This window comes from Chiloscyllium punctatum, chromosome 33 (genome assembly GCF_047496795.1).
Source record: "Chiloscyllium punctatum isolate Juve2018m chromosome 33, sChiPun1.3, whole genome shotgun sequence".
NCBI lineage: Eukaryota > Metazoa > Chordata > Chondrichthyes > Orectolobiformes > Hemiscylliidae > Chiloscyllium > Chiloscyllium punctatum.
The window spans coordinates 10,203,710-10,226,569 of record NC_092771.1 but is presented as its reverse complement, the minus strand read 5'-3'; the positions used below and the strand labels follow the sequence as shown (position 1 = coordinate 10,226,569).

The following is a 22,860-nucleotide window of genomic DNA, read 5'->3' as shown; positions in this document are numbered from 1 at the left end:
AAAGTGGGGAAGGAGAATATAGGGAAAAAAAAAAAAATCAGTAAAATACATCAACAGTGCAAAGCCTTGATCAGGAAATACTGTGGAATATTAGCTTTGGACCCTTCAGCCTCCACCACAAGTAATGGTTAACTTTTGGGCTTTGATTCTGTTAGTGTATATTTTCAAGATTGTCATGCCAAAACCTCAAATGTAATAGATACAACATATTACAAACTAGCAATTCAAGTTCCTAGATCTCAACTTGATTTTTCCAGTTACCCAGAAACAAAGATTACCTATAAAACATTCCTAGAATTACACATGTACTTGGCTATCAAGAAATTTATGCCAAATACTTATACGCATTTGGAAGGACTGCTATTAACCAAGCATACTTATTGAATGCATGTGAGCCCATGCCAATGTTGAAGGAAAACGAAGACATTCAATGCTGAGTTATGAGAAGTTAATGCTAGCTATTTTATGAGCACAGATTTCAGATCCAAGTGCCATGTGTGGGATACAAACATTGGTGCACAGATGTGCTGTAATAAGATATATTGACATCTAAATTAGTAGTACACAAGAAACAACTGCAAAAAAAAACCTTTATTCTTCCTGTCTCACATCCACATGGATCAGTTCCTAAGTGAAGCAAAACAAACTCCATTTGACCACATTTAACTAAGTAGTCTTCATTACTTAATACCGGATTGATTTTCAGTCAACATTAGTACTTTATGTTAACTTGAAAGACAAAAACTAGATTTCCTGTTCACTGCCCAGAAAGGAGAGAACAGAAGAGATTTACTAGATTAGTTCCAGGATGAGACACTATAAGCTGGTCACATAGCTGGGTAGGTCAAGCATCTGCCTTTAACAGGGACTTGTGCATGGAAGAGAAAATAATTATTTCCTACTTGTACTACACAAACTGAGGTTTATGTATTTATATCTCCAATAATAGCACAGACTGCGCATTCAATGCCAGAACTTCGATTGGAAGCCTTATCTCAAAATGCCACACACAGTCATTCATCTCACCAAAACATGAATTTCACTGGAGAGAAAGCTATTACATGGTGCAACACAAGTCACAAGTAAACAATTCAAATCAATTACCAACCTCAACAGATTTCATTCACATTATAAGCACAAAATCTGGAGCCAATTAAGTTTCAGAAGTAATTCAGAAACATTTTTGAATATAGAGAAGAACACTTTTCTGTTTATAGCAAAATGCATTGCAAAGCTATGATACAAAAGAACAGTGAAAGGAAAGCAAGTTTCCCATGAAATTTCCACACATCCTTTTCTTAGATAAAGAAATTATTTTTCACAATTTGTAAACAATGTAGCATGTAGCTCCTCATTCAGGGTATATTTCATACTTTCAACTTTCATTTCAAAGAATATTTCAAGCAGGAGCATTTTGTTTTTGTGTACTAATCACCCAAGGGGATCAAGTCACAAAAATTTTATTAGCTTCCATACATTTCTAACATATGTAGATATGATTAAAGCTCAAAATGAGGCAAGAACAAGGGCAGCCCTCTTCATATTATGTTTTGTGCATCTAAATATAAAGAAAGAAACAGGACAAAATAGGACACAGCAATCGGGACTTTGAGGATCAAATTGCCAGCACTCCACCCCCACCAGAGCAGAAAGTGACCCATAAGGTTAATCATCTCTGACTTTTAAAAGTTGTCTGCTAAACACAAATCACATCATTCTGAACAATTGCAGTTTTAGGATGCAGACGTATTGAAGCACCAACATTTTTAAATCAGTGCAGATTACTGAACATGCCAAAGTACTATTAATAGCAAATTTAATTCATAAATATAGTAAAAGAAAACTGTACCCTATACAAATCTGCATTTGATCATAATTAGGATGAACTATTGGCAAAGAAAATAAACAGGCAGATGTTATACTAACTACTGGACACATACAGCATACATGACTAAAACAAAAAAATTAATAGACACCAAAGCTTAATTCCTTATTGAATTCTATTCATTTGAGCTGTCACTTACTAATAGCACAAAATCCTCTTGACTATGCATGTTGTCATTCTGCATAATTAAACATCACGGTTAATCTGTGGCTGAAGCCAGTGACAAAAGGAACTGTCTTGAGAAACTTTACATTCAGTTATTAACAACTCAACAGTTGATCCAATATATAATGGGGTAATTCAGATCCGAAGAGAAATCCTGTTATGATTGCTCAGCTATTTCTCAGCAGAAGCAGCAGTAGCAGGAAGGAGACAAAAAAAAAGTTTCCCCTTGAGTTAGAGTGGAAATATTAGTAAAATTTTGTTGTTGATCACTAATCACTAATCCTTACTAGAAAAGCAGGTATAACTGCCAGACAAGCTATTTACAGCCTGAGCAAATATCTTGTGAAAACTCAAGGTTCATTGTAAATAGTGATCACCTGTGCCACCTAAATGCCAAAGAGCAATACAGATCCTTAGATTTATGCCCCTTATAGGGTCATGGGGCACACTGGTAGCATCTCTAGCTTGGGGCCAGAAACTCCAAGTTCAAGTGCCACCTAATAGAGAGTTGTGCCACAACATATTCAAACTAAAAAATTGAATTATGCTTCAGTAAAGACCTCAAAATGTAACTACATGATCAATACACAGAAGCCAAAATAACATATCAAATGTAGAAACAAAAAGCACTAACTCTAAGAAATCATAGTAACTGCACAGAAATTCATAGAAATAATGGATAGAAGTAGCCTTTCCTCATGCCCCTGTCAGGTATCACAGGGTGCATTTTGATACAAATGTCAGATGAGTGACAGTTGTGCATGTTTATGCTTCTATAAAAGTTTTATTGTAATTTCATCCTTTCTCCATTTGACATATAGGAGTCAAAATATCTATCTACAGCATTTTGCAGCAATAAAGAATCTCTAAGTGAAACATGTGACATCTTTCACTCATGACATTTTTCACCATAAACACAATGACACTTTGCAGAAACACACAAAAGGATATTCCTAACCATTACTTCAAGGATAAAGCAACTGCAATTTGCACAAGGAATAATCAATACCTGAAATACTCTACTGGGCAAGTACTGGAATCAAAATCACAGGTCATTCAATAGGAACTTCTGGAATCCCCTCCTTTAACCCCTCTACTTCTTTATGATGCTCCTTAAAACCTATCACTTCGGTTAGAATTTTGGTCATCTGTCCATATACATCACACAGCTCAATGCTAGTTTTTTTTTAAACAATGTCCCTTGCAAAGCACCTTTTTCCTATGTTCCTTAATACAGTCAATTGAAAATAAACATTCAACACTGGATTTAAAGCTTAAACTAGGAACAATTTAGTTGCAACTACCATTTACAAAAAAAAGTATTCTAAACATCTTACATACTTTGTGCAGAAGGTTTTCATAGTTTTACTCCTGAAAGGCCTTTATCTAATTTTGACCATGTTCTCTTGTGCTAGACTTCACCACAACTTCCCTTGTAATCTTGAAACGTTGACCAAACTAGTCTTAAATCTTCTAAATTTCAGGGATTGCAATGCCATTTTTGTTGCAGTGTTGAAATAAACCAAAAAGGTTTAAATTGCCAAAAGCTGTATTTTAAACATTAAAATTAACATCTGCAAGGCATTAAATTCAGTTTAAAGACACACAAGGTTATAACAATATACATTTAAGGGGTCTCTTTTTCTAATTGTATTGAATTTAAAGTTATATATTCAGCTTAGTAATACTTTAGCATTTATTTCACTTACAATCTCTTTTCACATTTGAATAAAGAGGCTCTGCATTATTGAAGCCTCCCCAGAGGCTCTGAATACAGTAGGACACTGTACCAAATTACCTAGTAACTGTATCTAACTTGGCACATGAATTGTTTAAAAAGAAGCTGGCTGGAGTTATTTTCACCCTGACCTCTCATACTCCCTTCTCTTCTAAAAGGCTTTAGTAAAGAAATCTTTCCAGTGATTGCAGATTATCACTCATAGCAGGAACTCATACATAGTGCAATCTAATCAAACTACATAATATTTCACTTGTGTTCCTTTCATCAAATTCTTTTTTTGAAAATAATACCTTAAAAGCCCAGCAATAAAATAAACCAAAACTCTTGAAAGTTGGACATGAAATAATTTAATTTGGAAAAGAAAAACACAGTTAAAAGGGACAATGTTTAAAAAGATACATTTACAAAAGGTTTGTCATGCATCAGACAACTCTGCATAAACAAACAGCACAAAAAGCAGTCTAAAGGTGGTGCAGTAATGCTTTAGTGTCAGAAATTATCTGGAATCATCTGCAGTCTTAAACAAACATAATAGCAGATTAGGGTTAATCTGGCAGTGTCTAATTTAGTGGCCTGCCTTTGAGCCAGGAGCCTGGATTCAAACTCCCTCTGCTCCCAAGCTATATATTCTCATATCTGAACAGATTGATTAGAAAGAAAAAAGACCAGCAGATAAAATTAGTTAGTGGGCATGGTATTATAGTGCCTTTATTTCTGGACTAGTAACCCAGAAGCTTGTCTTAATGCTCTGGAAACACCAGCTCAAATCTCATCGTTGGGAATTTACATTAAACAGTTTACATGTGAATTTGAAAAATTGGTATCAGGAATAATGACAGTAAAATTATGAGCTGCTGTAAAAAAGAATTAGCGGCAGTAATAGCCTGTTTGAGCCTCTGGCATTGCATAGGAACGTATTTAAAGATAAAATTAGGAGCTGCCGAAATGTAGATACTTTAATCAATTTGCGTTATGGCATCCACTCCAGAGGCCGCCTCTCCCACAACAGCCTTTCCTGTTTTGATGTAGGTATTTTTAAATCAGAGATACTATGACACACACCGCGGGGGCAGGCGGGACTTGAAGCCAGGTTTTCCTAGCCCTGAATTAGGGACAACACCACTGCGTTACACAGTACACCTCCTGACACCACCATCCGCAGCAACACAACAGGCCAGTGCAACCTAACCTCACGCAGCGGAGAACCACCCTCGTTGCCCCTAACGACTGCATTCTCAGCCAACCAAACCGACCAGCTCCATGTCAATCAACCAAACCCACATCCGGTCGTCAGGTTGGGTTGCGGTCGCGGGCAGCCATGGAGACGGCGCAGTTCTTTCGCCGACCCGGTAAGCCCTTTCCCCTGACCTACTTACCCAGAATATCAGGTTTAAAAACACCAGGACGGTCTTGGACGACGTTATCCCACACTGACCCATCCTCTCCGCTGAGGCGTGCTGATCCACCCTCGACAGCAAACGCCGCTTGTCCCGTGCGTGGGTCGCCTCAAGAAAGCGGCCTAGACACCCTGAGCAACCAAACTGCCGCCGACAAGTGCGGACGATGGCAGCCGGAGCCGGCACCCAGCTGGCGCGGCCACGTGACCCTCGCCTGCACTGGTACACGTGACCTTAACGTCATCAAGGGATTACGTCAGTCATTCCGGCGAGTGATAAGAAGCGCGCATGCGCTCTCTGGGAAGTGGTTGTCTGTCACATGGTCCTCCAGCAGGGTCTAATGTGTGTTCTCTTTTATCAAGTTTTCTGGTGGCTTATTTTTTCATTTTTTTGCCCCCTTTTTGTGTGATCAGTGAATACTTTTTGTTTCCATATATAATGAAGCACACATACATTTTTGTACTGTGTTAAAACACAGCTTTACATTAATTTTGTATGTTCATATTTAATGGCAGAGCAAACTCAAGGGCTGTATGCCTTATAACTACTCCTAATTAATATGCTTATTTCTTAATAGAATGAAATTGATCCCAGATAATGTTTTCTGTAATGAAAAGCATTACAATACCATCTTTTGATTGCTTTCTGTATGAAGCTAGGGATGGGTTTTGCAGAAAAGGCTTGTAATACAGTAAAGGCATGCTTAGTTCACAAAAGAATGATTAAAATTGTTCATAGTACTTAGCCTGAGTAGTAGCCGTTAAACCTGTAAATAAGAGGTTAAAGTTTCAAGCCTGACTAGAGATCTAATTATCTAAATTGGATGGATGCTGAGAAAATGCTTACATGTGAGAGGGTCCATCTTTCGGAAAAGATTTTAAACTGAGGCCAGATAAGAAGCCAGAGTAGGCTATCTGGCACCTTGAGCCTTGTCCACCCTTCAAAAAAAGATCATGGCTAATCTTTTCATGCACTTGGCTCCATTTACCTGCCTGCTCACCATAACCCTTAATTCCTTTACAGTTCAAAAATCTGTCTTTGTCTTAAAAATATTCAATGAGGTAGCTGTACCTGCTTCACTGGGCAGGGACTTCCACAGTTCCTTCTCAACTCAGTCCCAAATCTGCTTCCCCTTATGTTGAGGCTATACCCCAATTTTAGTTTCACCCGCCACTGGAAATAACCTCCCTGCTTCTATCCTATCTATTCCCTTCATAATTTTATATGTTTCTGTATGATCCCCTTTCATTCTTCTAAATTACAATGAGTCTTGTCCCAGTCTACTCAATCTCTCATCATTAGCCAACCCTCTCAACTCTGGAATGAACCTCCACTGCACAACCTCCAATGCCATACATCCTTTCTCAAGTAAGGAGACCAAAACTGTACACAGTACTACAGGTGTGGCCTCATCATCACCCTATAAACTGTAACATAACCTCCCTATTTTTAAACTCCATCCCTGTAGCAATAAAGGACAATGTTCTATTTGCCTTCTTAATTACTTGCTGCATCACAAACCAACATTTTGGGATTCATGTGCCTGCTCCACTGAAAGAAAGAACAGGATATTTGCCCAATATTCCAATCGTATTCCTTCCTCAAGCAGCAGACACCTAATTTAAATTTGTGGCACTGTGCTGAGCATAGATTAATTGGTATGGTATTCAACATAACAGCAGTAACTGCACTTCAAACGTAATCGATGTTTGCAAAGCATTTTGGAATATACTGACGGTGTGATAACGTAACATAGAAATGCTGGCTCTTTCTTTTAAGTAATGATGTGGAGGAACTGGTGTTGGACTGGTGTGGACAAAGTTAAAAATCACAGAAAACCAGGTTTATTTGGAAGCGCTAGCTTTTGGAGGCTGCTGACAGTTACCAGATGTAGGAGCAGCATTCCGAAAACTAGTGCTTCCAAATAAATCTGTTGGACTATAACTTGGTGTTGTGTTATTTTTAACTCTTTCTTTTAAACTAAAGTAAAACAACATTATCATTGGGTAGTTTCCATTCTTTTGATAGTTGTAAATTAGTGGGAGTAACAGCATAGTGGAAACACCGAGGAGTCAAGTGCCACGTTGAGTTTGGGTCACCTATTTATTATATGCTGGTATTAAACTCCCTGGAATTGCATCATCTTGTGGAAAAGGTATATCAAATCGAAACTTGCATAAATCATTATGAAATAGCATTGTCTACTGGCTCTGATTCATGCTCTGAGGATAATGGTAAAGACTATGTAGTTTGATATTGTGAGAGTATTTTCAGGTGCAACGAGTTCTGTAGCCCTTAAGATCCTCAGGGTCCATTCCCTGGTCTACACAACATTATCTGCTGTAGCTTCAGTAGTTGAAATGGATCTCAGCATTTCTAGTCTAAAAGAATCTGCAAGGATTCCCATTGTTTGATTCCCCTTTTTTGAAAAATTTAAGTTGATGAGAAGGGGACAGTATTGGTTTTGGCTGTGATGCTCTACATGGTTGAATAGCCTCCAGACACTTCTTGTTTTAGCTTCTGTGGAAAGAATGTGCCAGAGGATGATTGAAGTCTGTGGAATGCAACCATAGCAAGAAGAGGAGCTGGAGAGGACAGGCTAATCTATGAATAAGAGGAGAATGGAGCGACAACTTACCCCTATGTCCCTATTTATAAACCAAAAGATTTCAGATTCTGGAAAGTGTTTTGTCTCTGCAGCCATTACACTGCCTTTGCACTTTGTTCTGTACATCTTTTGATCTTTACTCACCCTTGCCCTCTAACCTTTCTTTGACTTTCCCTTTTGATCCACTTTCCCTTCTCCACCCCTTCCCTTTTACAGCAGTATATAACGAACGTAATTTTCCTACTCTCTTCGGTTTTAAAGAAGTCATATTGAACTCAAAACATTCCCTTTTTCTCTCTCCACCAACGCTTCCAGCCCTGTTGAGTTTCTACAGCACTTTGTTTTTATTTCAATTATTCGATATTTTTAATAGCTATATCCAGTAGTCCTGCCATCTTCAATTATCAAATTCTTTAGACTGCACTACTAGGGATCAAGCATTAATTTGTTTTGAACAGAAGCCTTAAACTGACAGATTCACATCTTTATGGGTCTGTAATGATTGTGAGCCCCAAGACTTTGTGATGTTATACAGCAGTAAATATATATAATTTCCTGATAAACAACTGTGTTTTATTATCTTTCATTCTTTTTGGTTATATGCTCTGGAGACATGTTGTTGTGAACACACATTGTGAAGGCATTATATCAATTATATTTATCTAGAACATATGTATTGCACACAATCCCTATAAGAATTACTCTTCCTGTTAAACTTTACCTATTGCAATTCATTGATAACACCTCAAGTGTTATAGCACAATCTATCATCTTGCCTCATCATGTGCAGTCATAAGGCTTCTGTTACTTTATAAATGCTTGTTTGTCAGGTCACATTTCCCATGTCATTACTTTGAGCACTAGCATACTACCGATTGTTACAATTCAGAACTTGAGAGATGAGGGATGTAAAATTCTAAAATATAGATCAGAGCTAGCAAAATTGCCAGTGACAATGTATAAACCCAAGTAAACAGAGAACAATCACTAGACTGGGTTCCAATTGCTTCCACCTTCCACCTGTCATCTCAGTTTTCCAACAAAACTGAAGACTAATGAACAAACAGGTCAATAATAAAAAGAAGACATGAAACAAATGATAACATTCATAAGGAAATTAGCAAAGAGTGCTAGCTAGCTGTGGTTCAAACAGCAGCGTCCTCACCTTTGAGTCAGAAAGTTGTGCCTTCAAGGTTTGGATCTTTAAATCAAGACCCACACTGCAGTGCAGTGCTGAAAGAGTGCTGAATTGCCACAGGGGCCATAATTTGGAAGAACTGTTAAACTGAACTCCATTTTGAGATTTCTGATAAGTCTTTGCTGAATTGACACTGCATAATCAGGAGCAAATATGCCCCCAGCAATGGTAATTTGTAAGGATTTATATTTTAAAGGAGATGCAGGTTCATGAAAAAAGAAACATTGGGGTTTATTTCATAAATCATTGAAGGTGGCAGGAGAAGCTGATAAAGATGACAAAAAAAAGATTCTTTTCCTTATAATTAGAGGCATCAAATATAAAAAGCACTCCACCATTCCGTCTTTTCCCTAGTTAAAAATCACACAACACCAGGTTATTGTCCTGCAGGTTTAATTGGAAGCACACTAGCTTTCAGAGAATCGCTCTATCACCTGATGAAGGAGCAACACTACGAAAGCTAGTGTGCTTCCAATTAAACCTGTTGGACTATAACCTGGTGTTGTGTGATTTCTAACTTTGTATACCCCAGTCCAACACCGGCATCTCCAAATCATGACTACTATCATCTTTTCCCTATACCACTTGACTGCTTTACTGATTAAAAATCTATCTCAGCCTTGAATCTGCTTAACGACACAACAGTCCTCTATGGTACAACATTCTACAGATTCACTACCCTTTGAGAGAATAAATTCCTCCTTATCTCTGTCTTAAATTGGTGACCCCTTACTCTGAGATTATGCCCTCTGGTTCTCAAGTCTCCTACAAGAAGAAACAACCCTTCTAGTGTGTCAAAGCTTCTGGAGAATCATGTATGTTTCAACAAAGACACCTCTCATTCTTTTAAACTCCAATGACTAAAGGCCCAAGCTACTCAACATTTCCTCTGTACCCAGGATCAACCTAGTGAGCCTTCATTCCTGAAGAAGGGGTCATGCCCGAAACGTCGATTCTCCTGCTCCTTGGATGCTGCCTGACCTGCTGCGCTTTTCCAGCAACACGTTTTCAGCTCTGATCTCCGGCATGTGCAGTCCTCATTTTCTCCTAGCCTTCCCAGACTCCTTTCCTTTCCCCTTTGGGAGGGATAGCATAGTGGTGATGTAGCCGGGCTGGTAATCCATAACTTCCGGCTAATGGGCTGAAGACATGCGTTTGAATACAACCATAGCAGTTGGTGATTTTGAATTCAATAAAAATGCAATAAAATTCTAGTCTAATGGCAACAATGTAACCGCCACTAATTGGAGTAAAAAAACCCATCTGGTTCACTAACGTCCTTTAGGGAAGAACGTCTTAGCTGCTCTGACCTACATGTAACTCTAGACCCAAAGCAATATAATTGACTCTTAACTGCCCTCTGGGCATTTAGGAATGGGTAATAAATGTTGGCCTAGCCAGCAATACACACATCCCATGAATGAATAAAAATAAATAAGAGAAACAAAATTGGTCACAGGAATTTGGGTGTGATCTAACTAATGCCTTGTATAATTTTGGCAAAACTTCCTGATGTTTACATCTCATTCCCTTTGAAATGTGCAATGCACGAAGATTGGTGGGTGTCTGTTACGTGGACACCCAGAAAGACTGATAAGGTTCTCTTCAGAGCGTAGAAGGTTAATAACGGTTTTTAAAATTAGGAGGTGCATGATTTTGATAGAGTAAATAAGGATAAACTGTTTCTACTGGAGGGTGGATCATTACCAATGGATGCAGATTTAAGATAATTAGCAAAGAGGGGAAAACCTATTTTTACAGCAAGGTGTGATCCAGATGTGTTTCTTGACAGGGTATTGAAAGCTGATTCAGTTGTAATTTTAAAAAAAGAAATTGGAGAAATACTTGTAAAGGAAATATATACACGGCTGGGTTATATATACATTTTGATCCAGGATGAAGCCATTCAGGCCATAAAACACATGCTAGCTCTCGAAAAATTGCGTGCAATTCTGGTCTCCCTCCTAAGGAAGGATGTTGTGAAACTTGGAAGGGGTTCAGAAAAGATTTACAAGGATGTTGCCAGGGTTGGGGGATTTGAGCTATAGGGAGTGGTTGAATAGGCTGGGGCTGTTTTCCCTGGAGCGTCAAAAGCTGAGGGGTGACTTTATAGAGGTTTATAAATCATGAGGGGCATGGATAGGGTAAATAGCCAAGGTCTTTTCCCTGGGGTGGGGGAATCTAGAATTAGAGGGCATAGGTTTAGGATGAAAGGGGAAAAATCTAAAAGAGATCTAAGGGGTAACATTTTCACGTGGAGGGTGGTGTGTGTATGGAATGAGCTGCCAGAGGAAATGGTGGCGGCTGGTACAATTACGACATTTAAAAGGCACCTGGATGGGTATATGAATAGCAGGAGTTTAGAACCATAGAGGTGTACAGCACGCAAACAAAGCCTTCGGTCTAATTCGTCCATGCTGACCATATATCCTAAATTAATCTAGTCCCGTTTGCCAGCACTTGACCCATATTCCTTCTCCCGATACTTCTCTGTACCAAATTCCACCTGCCACTTGACTACCTATTCTGCTAGCGTATCTATACTGCTGCAGCGCATCAATCTCATCCTTTCTGTTTGCTGCAGCTCCAAGATTTGTATCATCAGCAAATTTTGAAATTTTGTGTAGTACATGATTTGGAGATGCCAGTGTTGGGACTGGGGTGTACAAAGTTAAAAATCACACAACACCAGGTTATAGTCCAACAGGTTTAATTGGAAGCACTAGCTTTCACAGTGCTGCTCCTTCATCACAGCCACCTGATGAAGGAGCAGCGCTCCGAAAGCTAGTGCTTCCAATTAAACCTGTTGGACTATAACCTGGTGTTGTGTGATTTTTAACTTTGTGTGGTACAGATCATTCTGCTGTAATGCACATTTCATTAACGCGATTCGCTGTAACGCGATTGATGAATTGGGGATACTGTTTCTAAAGTGTGAACTTTTAAAATGGGTGTTGGCTGTAATCGCCAACATTTTAAGTCCAGTTTCTCAAGTGCAATTTTTCTATCCTGCGGGGTTGCAGAAGAACACAACAATTGCGTTATAGAAGAACTACCTGTAATTCAGTATCCAAGTCATATGTATTATTTACACATTTGAAAGAGGCACTGAAACTGCATGTGATTGAGTTTGAAAGTGTAATTATTTTAATTACTAGGTCAAAATCCTGGAACTCCCTTCCTAATGGCATTAGGATCTACCTTGATTATGTGGATGGCAGCGGTTCAGAAAAGCAATACCCTGTCAAGGACAGCTAGGGATAGGCAATAAAAGCTGGCCCAGTCAGTGATGCCTACATCTCATGAATAAATTGTTTTAATAACCAACCTGTTTAGACATGCTGTGACACAAGAGTAGATGTTATTTGAACCTGGATTTTCTTGCTCAGAGATAAGGACACTAACACTGCACTACAACAGCCCTCGAGTTAAGAGGTGTACAGTTGTGAGAAGGGTCACTTGACCCAAAATGTTAACTGTGATTTCTCTGCACAGATGTGACCAGACCTGCTGAGCTTTTCCAGCAATTAGTACTTTTGTCCTAGGTGTATGCTTGTAATGTTTCACTCTACAAGTAAGTATGGGATAAAGAAAGATTGGCTCCAGTATCATCCTTCATCAGTTGGCTTTCTGAATGATAGCATTTGTTACTGGTGCAAAAGCAATCTTAGAGAACAAGAGCTAAGAAGAAAATCCAGTTTGGACCCTAAGATACACAAATGCATTTCAACCTGAAAACTTTCCCCTTGTTAATAAAAATAAAACTTTAATTGCCCTCAACATTGTATTTCTTTACTGGAATTTGACCCTGAGCCTTCAAAGAGACAGACCAAGTAAGTTCAACTTTAACAAAAGACTATTGCGCTTTACATGGTCCAATGCAACTACCATTAGAAAATAGCATGTTATCCTATTTACTGTAAGCAACTCAAAGCACATCTGCTGGTAGGATTATGTTATTATTTTGTTTGTTTTAATGCTTTGCCTCACTGTCACTGCTCTCTGCTGGTTATATTTTTAAACTGCACTTTCAGTGGAATAAGAAACCTTGTCCATAATACCAGCCCTGGAGCAGAAGCATAAAACCATCTTTATTTTATGCAATGTTTTAATCCATTTAAATCTGGTCAACAATGTGATACCTGAAATTAAACCTCATTAACTTCTGTTTTGTTGTGGTGTATTTAAATACTCTGTCTTATTTTCTACACACTTTGAACACGGGGAGAAAGTGAGGACTGCAGATGCTGGAGATCAGAGCTGAAAATGTGTTGCTGGAAAAGCGCAGCAGGTCAGGCAGCATCCAAGGAACAGGAGAATCGACGTTTCGGGCATGAGCCCTTCTTCAGGAATGAGGAAAGTGTGTCCATCAGGCTAAGATAAAAGGTAGGGAGGAGGGACTTGGGGGAGAGGTGTTGGAAATGTGATAGGTGGAAGGAGGTCAAGGTGAGGGTGATTGGCCGAAGTGGGGGTGGGGGCGGAGAGGTCAGGAAGAAGATTGCAGGTTAGGAAGGCGGTGCTGAGTTCGAGAGATTTGGCTGAAACAAGGTGGGGGGAGGGGAAATGAGGAAACTGGAGAAATCTGAATTCATCCCTTGTGGTTAGAGGGTTCCTAGGCGGAAGATGAGGCGCTCTTCCTCCAGCCGTCGTGTTGCTATGGTCTGGTGATGGACGAGTCCAAGGACCTGCATGTCCTTGGTGGACTGCGAGGGGGAGTTGAAGTGTTGAGCCACGGGGCGGTTGGGTTGGTTGGTCCGGGTGTCCCAGAGGTGTTCTCTGAAATGTTCCGCAAGTAGGCGGCCTGTCTCCCCAATGTAGAGGAGGCCACATTGGGTGCAGCGGATGCAATAAATGATGTGTGTGGAGGCGCAGGTGATTTGTGGCGGATATGGAAGGATCCCTTGGGGCCATGGAGGGAAGTAAGGGGGGAGGTTTGGGCGCAAGTTTTGTATTTCTTGCGGTTGAAGGGGAAGGTGCCGGGAGTGGAGGTTAGGTTGTTGGGGGGGTGTGGACCTGACGAGGGAGTCACGGAGGGAGTGGTCTTTTCGGAACGCTGATAGGGGAGAGGAGGGAAATATATCCCTGGTGGTGGGGTCCGTTTGGAGGTGGCGGAAATGACGACGGATGATACGATGTATATGGAGGTTGGTGGGGTGGTAGGTGAGGACCAGTGGAGTTCTGTCCTGGTGGCGATCGGAGGGGCGGGCTCAAGGGTGGAGGAGCAGGAAGTGGAGGATATGTGGTGGAGAGCATCGTCGATCATGTCTGGGGGGAAATTGCGGTCTTTGAAGAAGGAGGCCATCTGGGTTGTACGGTATTGGAACTGGTCCTCCTGGGAGCAGATGTGGCAGAGACGAAGGAATTGGGAATATGGGATGGTGTTTTCACAGGGGGCAGGGTGGGAGGAGACTTAGTCTAGGTAGCTGTGGGAGTCGGTCGGTTTATAGTAAATGTCCGTGTTGATTCGGTCGCCCGAGATAGAAATGGAAAGGTCTAGGAAGGGGAGAGAGGAGTCTGAGACGGTCCAGGTGAATTTGAGGTCGGGGTGGAAGGTGTTGGTAAAGTGGATGAACTGTTCAATCTCCTTGTGGGAGCACGAGGCAGCGCCGATACAGTCATCGATGTAGCGGAGGAAAAGGTGGGGGCTGGTACCAGTGTAGCTGTGGAAGATGGACTGTTCCACGTATCCTACGAAGAGGCAGGCATAGCTGGGGCCCATGCAGGTGCCCATGGCTACTCCTTTGGTTTGGAGGAAGTGGAAGGATTGGAAAGAGAAGTTGTTCAGGGTGAGGACCAGTTCAGTCAGTCGAAGGAGGGTGTCAGTGGAAGGGTACTGGTTGGTACGGCAGGAAAGGAAGAAGCGGAGTCCTTCGTGATGGGGGATGGAGGTGTACAGGGACTGGATGTCCATGGTGAAGATAAGGCGTTGGGGACCGGGGAAGCAAAAATCATGGAGGAGGTGGAGGGCGTAGGTGGTGTCCCGAATGTAGGTGGGGAGTTCTTGGACAAAGGGGGACAGGACCGTGTCAAGGTATGCAGAGAGGAGTTCGGTGGGGCAGGAGCAGGCTGAGACAATGGGTCGGCCGGGGCAGTCAGGTTTGTGGATTTTGGGCAGGAGGTAGAATCAGGCGGTGCAGGGTTGTGGGACTATGAGGTTGGAGGCGGTGGATGGGAGATCCCCTGAGGTGATGAGGTTATGGATGGTCTGGGAGATGATGGTTTAGTGGTGGGAGGTGGGGTCATGGTCAAGGGGGCAGTAGGAGGAGGTGTCCGTGAGTTGGCGTTTAGCCTCAGCGGTGTAAAGGTCGGTGCGCCAAACTACTACCGCGCCTCCCTTGTCTGCCAGTTTGATAGTGAGATTGGGGTTGGAACGGAGGGAGTGGAGGGCTGCACGTTCTGAGGGTGAGAGGTTGGAGTGAGTGAGAGGGGTGGAGAGGTTGAAGCGGTTAATGTCGCGGCGGCAGTTGGCTATGAAGAAATCGAGGACAGGTAAGCCTTTGAACACTTTGAACACGTCCAATATTTACCTCCCTCATTCCAGTGTAGAAGAAATTCCAGCTGTTTCAAACCTTTGTCTCAAAAGAGGGAATGCAAACTGCAAAATAGAAACACACTTAAGGGAAAGTATTCCCTTGGCTTCCAACATTGTGACTCAAGATGTAGCAGTTGCGTGGTGGGGAATGTATGATACAGCTGTCCCTGAAGCAAGAAAGAGAAATCTGTGAGCAACAGAAGCTAAAACAAATGCTTTGATCATAGGTAGCCTCTCACAGAAGCCTCCAAGTGACTGTTTCCCAGACAAGCCCTCTGCTGAAGTCAAGAAAATTGAAATCATCAAACCGGGAAATTTCAGGGAAGTGAATAGAGATCTCAGTTGTTTTTTCCAGTAAGGAACGAAGGTGGTGTGCAATGGGGAAATAAAATTTTATTTTCACCAGCAGCACCGTAAAAGGTTAATGGCCCAGCGTGGCCCAACTCTCATCCGCAAAAATGTGAATCTGTCAGCTCCTGCTCAATGTAAATGATTTTGATTTGATTTGATTTATTATTGTCACTGTACCTACATACAGTGATAGGTATTGTTTCATGTGCAGTACATGCAGATTATACCACACAAAGATTGATTGCTCATAGACTAAGGAATACAAAGTTATGGATGCAAAGAAAAGTGCTCAAAAAGCAAGATCGACATTAGATTTGAAAGAGCAGGGTATTTTTGTTAAACAGAGGGCAGTCATGCTACACTGGCTGTACTAAGAAAGAAAGATTTGCTCCAGTACCATTCTTCACCAAATTGGCATTCTGAACTATAGCATTTGTTACTGGTGCAAAAGCAATCTTAGAGAACAAGATGTAAAAAGAAAATCCAGTTTGGACCCTGAGATATATTTATCTGAAAACTCAGTCGTGAAGACAATGGCATTGTGACCCGGAGCATGGCAGCAGCTGTGGTCTGGAGCAGGACTTTGGCACTTGGCAATGAGGTGGCTGGTGAGCCAGCCAGAACTCGAGCAGTCTGAGGCAGGTTGGCCAGATGGTGGTTGGCAGCATGGTGACTGCTGAGCCTGGGTGGGTCTCTGTGCTGGGTTGCTGTACGGCAGCATGAAGGAGGTTGAGCCCACCATGAATGAGAGAATGAGCCCATCGCAGAGGAAAGTAAACAAGAGCAAAACTTGAATAAAGTAAGGTCAATCTCCCAAAGCACAAGTAGCTTACACAGAAATTAAAACACGTGAACAAGCTGTCAGGGTTAACCAGTTAGACTTTATCCTCCACAGTAGGGAATGTCTGTTCCTGCACGTTCCCAAATCCCTCTCATTCCATTTTCATTCAACTAACAATCTAACTTATTCTTGAATACTGACATGATCTTTCCTCCTGTTGAAGAATCTGAACATGTAATTTGAGGTGACCCCTCATTACAGTACTGAGGGAGTGCTGCATAATGCTATAATGCCATGTAGGAGCAAAGTAGGCCATTCAGTCCATCAGGTCTGATACATTGGTCAATGACATCATGTCTGATCTGATCATTTCTAGCCTTTTCCCCACAATCTTTGATTTCCCTAAGCAAGTTTTTTTCATTCATGCACGAGGACCCCCAAGTCCCTTTTGTGCTGCTGCAGTATTTCTCCACTTAAATAAGATACAACTCCTCTATTCTTCCTGCCAAAGTGCATAACCTCACATTTCCCCACATTATATTTCATCTGCCAAGTGTTTGTCCACTCATTTTATGTCTATTCCTGTATAGATTCTGTATATCATCCTCATCACTCACCGTCCCACCAAACTTGTCGATAGGATATTCTTTCCCTCATCCAGTCAATTAATATATAACTAATTGTGGCCTGAGCACTGGTATCTATGGCACACCATTAGTTACAGGTTAAATGAAAATGCCCCCTTCATTCCCACTCTCTGTCTTCTTTTAGTTAGTCAATTCTCTACCCATGCTAAAATACTACTTCCAACGCCATGGCTCATATTAAATAGTTTTATGTGTGCTACTTTATTTTCTTTTCAAACTCCAAAATACTGTCCTACAAAGTACTGTCTGTGCTCCTAGAAACTACTGTCACCGGTGTCTTCTTTCCATTATTGTTTCTTATCTCCATTCATACGGATTCTCCATTTTCTGATTCAAGATGATATCTTGGTATCATACATAGAACATAGAACATAGAACATAGAACAATACAGCACAGAACAGGCCCTTCGACCCACGATGTTGTGCCGAACTTTTATCCTAGATTAAGCACCCATCCATGTACCTATCCAAATGCCGCTTAAAGGTCGCCAATGAATCTGATTCTACCACTCCCTCGGGCAGCGCATTCCATGCCCCCACCACTCTCTGGGTAAAGAACCCACCCCTGACATCTCCCCTATACCTTCCACCCTTCACCTTAAATTTATGTCCCCTTGTAACACTCTGTTGTACCCGGGGAAAAAGTTTCTGACTGTCTACTCTATCTATTCCTCTGATCATCTTATAAACCTCTATCAAGTCACCCCTCATCCTTCGCCGTTCCAACGAGAAAAGGCCGAGAACTCTCAACCTATCCTCGTACGACCTACTCTCCATTCCAGGCAACATCCTGGTAAATCTTCTCTGCACCCTCTCCAAAGCTTCCACATCTTTCCTAAAGTGAGGCGACCAGAACTGCACACAGTACTCCAAATGTGGCCTAACCAAAGTCCTGTACAGCTGCAACATCACCTCACGACTCTTGAATTCAATCCCTCTGCTAATGAACGATAATACTCCATAGGCCTTCTTACAAACTCTATCCACCTGAGTGGCAACCTTCAAAGATCTATGTACATAGACCCCAAGATCCCTCTGTTCCTCCACCTGACCAAGAACCCTACCATTAACCCTGTATTCCGCATTCTTATTTGTTCTTCCAAAATGGACAACCTCACACTTGGCAGGGTTGAACTCCATCTGCCACTCCTCAGCCCAGCTCTGCATCATATCTAAGTCCCTCTGCAGCCGACAACAGCCCTCCTCACTGTCCACAACTCCACCTATCTTTGTATCATCTGCAAATTTACTGACCCACCCTTCGACTCCCTCCTCTAAGTCATTAATAAAAATTACAAACAGCAGAGGACCCAGAACTGATCCCTGCGGAACTCCACTTGTAACTGGACTCCATGCTGAATATTTACCATCTACCACCACTCTCTGACTTCGACCGGTTAGCCAGTTTTCTATCCAATTGGCCAAATTTCCCTCTATCCCATGCCTCCTGACTTTCCACATAAGCCTACCATGGGGAACCTTATCAAATGCCTTACTAAAATCCATGTACACTACATCCACTGCCCTACCCTCATCCACATGCTTGGTCACCTCCTCGAAGAATTCAATAAGACTTGTAAGGCAAGACCTACCCTTCACAAATCCGTGCTGGCTGTCCCTAATCAAGCAGTGTCTTTCCAGATACTCGTAAATCCTATCCCTCAGTACCCTTTCCATTACTTTGCCTACCACAGAAGTAAGACTAACTGGCCTGTAATTCCCGGGGTTATCCCTATTCCCTTTTTTGAACAGGGGCACAACATTCGCTACTCTCCAGTCCCCTGGTACCACCCCAGTTGCCAGTGAAGACGAGAAGATCATTGCCAACGGTACTGCAATTTCCTCTCTTGCTTCCCACATAATCCTCGGATATATCCCGTCAGGCCCGGGGGACTTGTCTATCCTCAAGTTGTTCAAAATGTCCAACACATCTTCCTTCCTAACAGGTATCTCTTCTAGCTTATCAGTCCGTTTCACACTCTCCTCTTCAACAATACGGTCCCTCTCGTTCGTAAATACTGAAGAGAAATACTTGTTCAAGACCTCTCCTATCTCTTCCGACTCAATACACAGTCTCCCACCACTGTCCTTGATCGGACCTACCATCGTTCTCGTCATTCTCAGGTTTCTCACATACGCATAGAATGCCTTGGGGTTATCCTTGATCCTATCCGCCAGGGATTTTTCATGCCCTCTCTTAGCTCTCCTAATCCCTTTCTTCAGGTCCCTTCTGGCTATCCTGTATCCCTCCACTGCTCTGTCTGAACCTTGTTTCCTCAACCTTATGTAAGCCTCCTTCTTCCTCTTTACTAGACATTCAACCTCTCTCGTCAACCAAGGCTCCCTCACACGACCATTTCTTTCCTGCCTGATCGGTACATACATATCAAGGACACGTCGTATCTGCTCCTTGAAAAAGTCCCACATTTCCACCACATCCTTCCCTGACAGCCTATGCTCCCAACGTATGCTCCTCAAATCCTGTCTTACAGCATCGTAATTTCCCTTCCCCCAATTGTAAAAACTTCCTTGTTGTGCGCACCTATCTCTCTCCATAACCAAGGTGAAAGTCACAGAATTGTGGTCGCCATCACCAAAATGTTCACCCACTAACAAGCCCACCACTTGTCCCGGTTCATTACCGAGTACCAAATCCAATATGGCGTCCCCTCTGGTTGGACAATCTACATACTGCGTTAGAAAAGCTTCCTGGACACACTGCACAAACACCGCCCCATCCAATCTACTTGATCGAAAGAGCTTCCAATCTATATTTGGGAAGTTGAAGTCGCCCATGACTACGACCCTGTGGCTTCTGCACCTTTCCAAAATCTGTTTCCCAATCTGTTTCTCCACATCTCTGCTGCTATTGGGGGGCCTATAATAAACACCCAACAAGGTGACTGCACCTTTCCTATTTCTGACTTCAGCCCATACTACCTCCAGAGGCAGATCCCCCTCAAACTTCCTTTCTGCAGCCGTTATACCATTTCTAATTAGCAATGCCACCCCCCCTCCTTTTTTACCACCCTCCCTAATCTTCCATTCCATATTACAAAGCTACTGTCCACCTTTTGCTTTCTGCTGATTTTCATCTATTCATTTTCACCTACTTATGGTCACCATTAACAGCTCTTTCTTCTCCCTGGATTACCATTATCTATCCCTTTGTCTGCCTAGCTATCTTTATCAGGCACTGGGCTCTGCCTCCACATCACTTTTTCCATATGCCTAACCCTCTGACTACAGCATGTATGCCACCTTTCGTTGCTACCATCAGTTCTGAAGAAGGGTCAAGGACCCAAAATGTTAACTCTTCTTTCTCTCCACAGATGCTATCAGACCTGCTGATTTTCTCCAGCAGTTTCTGTTTTTGTTTCAGATTTCTAGAATCTGAATTAAAAGGCTCAGTGGTTAGCACTGCTCCCTCACAGTGTCAGGGGCCCGGGTTTGATTCCTACCTCGGGCAACAGTCTGTGTGAAGTTTGCACATTCTCCCCGTGTCTGTGTGGATTTCCTCCAGGTGCTCCGGTTTCCTCTCACAGTCCAAAGATGTGCAGGTTAGGTGAATTGGCCATGCTAAATTGCCCGTCGTGTTAGTGCATTAGTCAGGGGTATATATAGGGCAGGGGGAATACAGCCGGGTGGGCTATTCGTCAGAGGGTCGGTGTGGACTTATTGGGCCGAAGGGCCTGTTTCCATACTGTAGGGAATCTAATCATCTACAATCCTTTGTGTTATTTCACTAAGTAAGAGATTACCCAGTCACTAACTGGAGAGAGCTCAGTCGCGAAGCTAATGGCATTGTGATCTGGACTGTGGCAGCACCTGTGATCTGGAGCAGGACTTTGGCACTCAGCAATGAGGTGACTGGTGAGCCAGCCAGAACTTGAGCAGTCTGAGGCAAGTTGGCCGGATTGTGGTTGGCACCATGGTGACTGGTGAGCCCAAGTGGGTCTCTGTGGTGGGTTGCAAGACGGCAGCATGAAGGACATTGAGCCCAGCACGAGTGAGAGAATGAGCCTAGCGCAAAAGAAAGATCAAGCCTTAGTGGGGAGTGCAAGCCCCCGAAGGGAAAGTCCCATGTGGAGCATCGGCAGCCCCATGGCTAAGGATGGTATGTAATGCTGAATTTTTAACTTTCTTTATTTTTCTATTTTATACTAAGAAGAAGTGTAGTGTTGAACTTTTAACTTATTTCTTTATTTTTCTATTTTGTGCCTAAGGTTTTGTAGCTAGGTACCTTTGTACCTAAGATGGCACTGGGAATGAATTGGAGATGCCGGTGTTGGACTGGGGTGTACAAAGTTAAAAATCACACAACACCAGGTTATAGTTCAACAGGTTTAATTGGAAGCACACTAGTTTTTGGAGCGTCACTCTATCACTTGATGAAGGAGCGACGCTCTGAAAGCTAGTATGCTTCCAGTTAAACCTGTTGGACTATAACCTGGTGTGTGATTTTTAACCAGGAATGAAGACATTGTAGACTGCACTGTACTCCTGTAGCCCTGTACTTGACTACACGTGACGATAAAACCTAATTCCAGTTCTAACTCATTGCTATTTGTATGAGTTTGCCGTGTGTAAATGGGCTCCTTCATTTCATCCAGTACAACAGACTAGAGGTGCTAAACTACATATATCTGTGCCACAGTAATCCAGAGACAAAAGCTTCATGTGATAAAACTAAAACTAAATCATGGTTTGAAGATGAAAATTACACCTAGTAGAGATAGGGATTGTCAATCCTAGATGTTTATTACACAATCCCTCTCACACCGTGTGACACAATGTCTTACCATGGTGATTGCAAAGGCAACAGACTTTGGATGAATCTCAATTGTCAGTCAAACATACTTTTCCACATCCCTCTATTCCACATTTAGAACTAATAAGCCAGTTTAAACCAAAATGCTTGTGTTATGTTTGTTCCAAGATTAATACAACAATGTTCTGTAGATTAATCTTTAATTCCAGAAGGCTCCAAAACAATCCAGAGGATTGGTATCCCAAACTCAAGTTCCAAAAGAATTCATGAGCACATTACAAGTGCAGCACTTCCACATATCCCCACAAGAGGCCCTCATTAGACCTCAGGAGACCCATCCCTAATGAAGACTCGACCATGATGGAAGATTTAAGGAGAGCAACAAAGTCAATCCAGAAAATAATAGAGCAATAAATATGTGGTGAAGCTCTGGAACATGCAGAAAAAAATGAAAGTTCTTTTTGTTTACTTGCAAAAATAAATTTATAAGTTGGGATCAAAGATATCAGAATCTGATCAGATGAAATTTGGATGGCAGGAGGAGAGTGTAATAGCATGGGTGGGAAAGTGTTAGAGGACAGAATTCATTCAAGGCATAGAGTGGGGATTGGGAATGGCAGAGGAAGAAGGTGTGGGGTGAGGAAAATATGACACGGGAAGAAAGGAATGGGTGTGGCAAAAAGAAGACAAATGGGAAGGCTGGAATTGTACAGAATGGAGATTTTTAGAACTAAGGTTTCAATAATGATACCAATTTGACTGAAAATGTTTTCCAGGTCAGTGA

General features: G+C 42.0%; 1 protein-coding gene and 1 long non-coding RNA gene across 2 annotated transcripts in view; one reads left to right on the top strand and one right to left on the bottom strand.

The window, feature by feature from the left end:
- Positions 1–5,406, bottom strand: part of LOC140458416 (tetraspanin-3-like) — a 41,807-nt gene extending 36,401 nt beyond the window's left edge. The window contains exon 1 of the mRNA XM_072552946.1: positions 5,168–5,406. Coding sequence (XP_072409047.1) covers positions 5,168–5,230 — 63 coding nt within the window. The 5' untranslated portion in view covers positions 5,231–5,406. The remainder of the gene's footprint in view (positions 1–5,167) is intronic.
- The window catches only part of LOC140458417 (uncharacterized), a 34,267-nt gene continuing 16,489 nt past the window's right edge, over positions 5,083–22,860 (top strand). Inside the window, exon 1 of the long non-coding RNA XR_011953490.1 lies at positions 5,083–5,140. This is a non-coding gene — a long non-coding RNA (uncharacterized lncRNA). The remainder of the gene's footprint in view (positions 5,141–22,860) is intronic.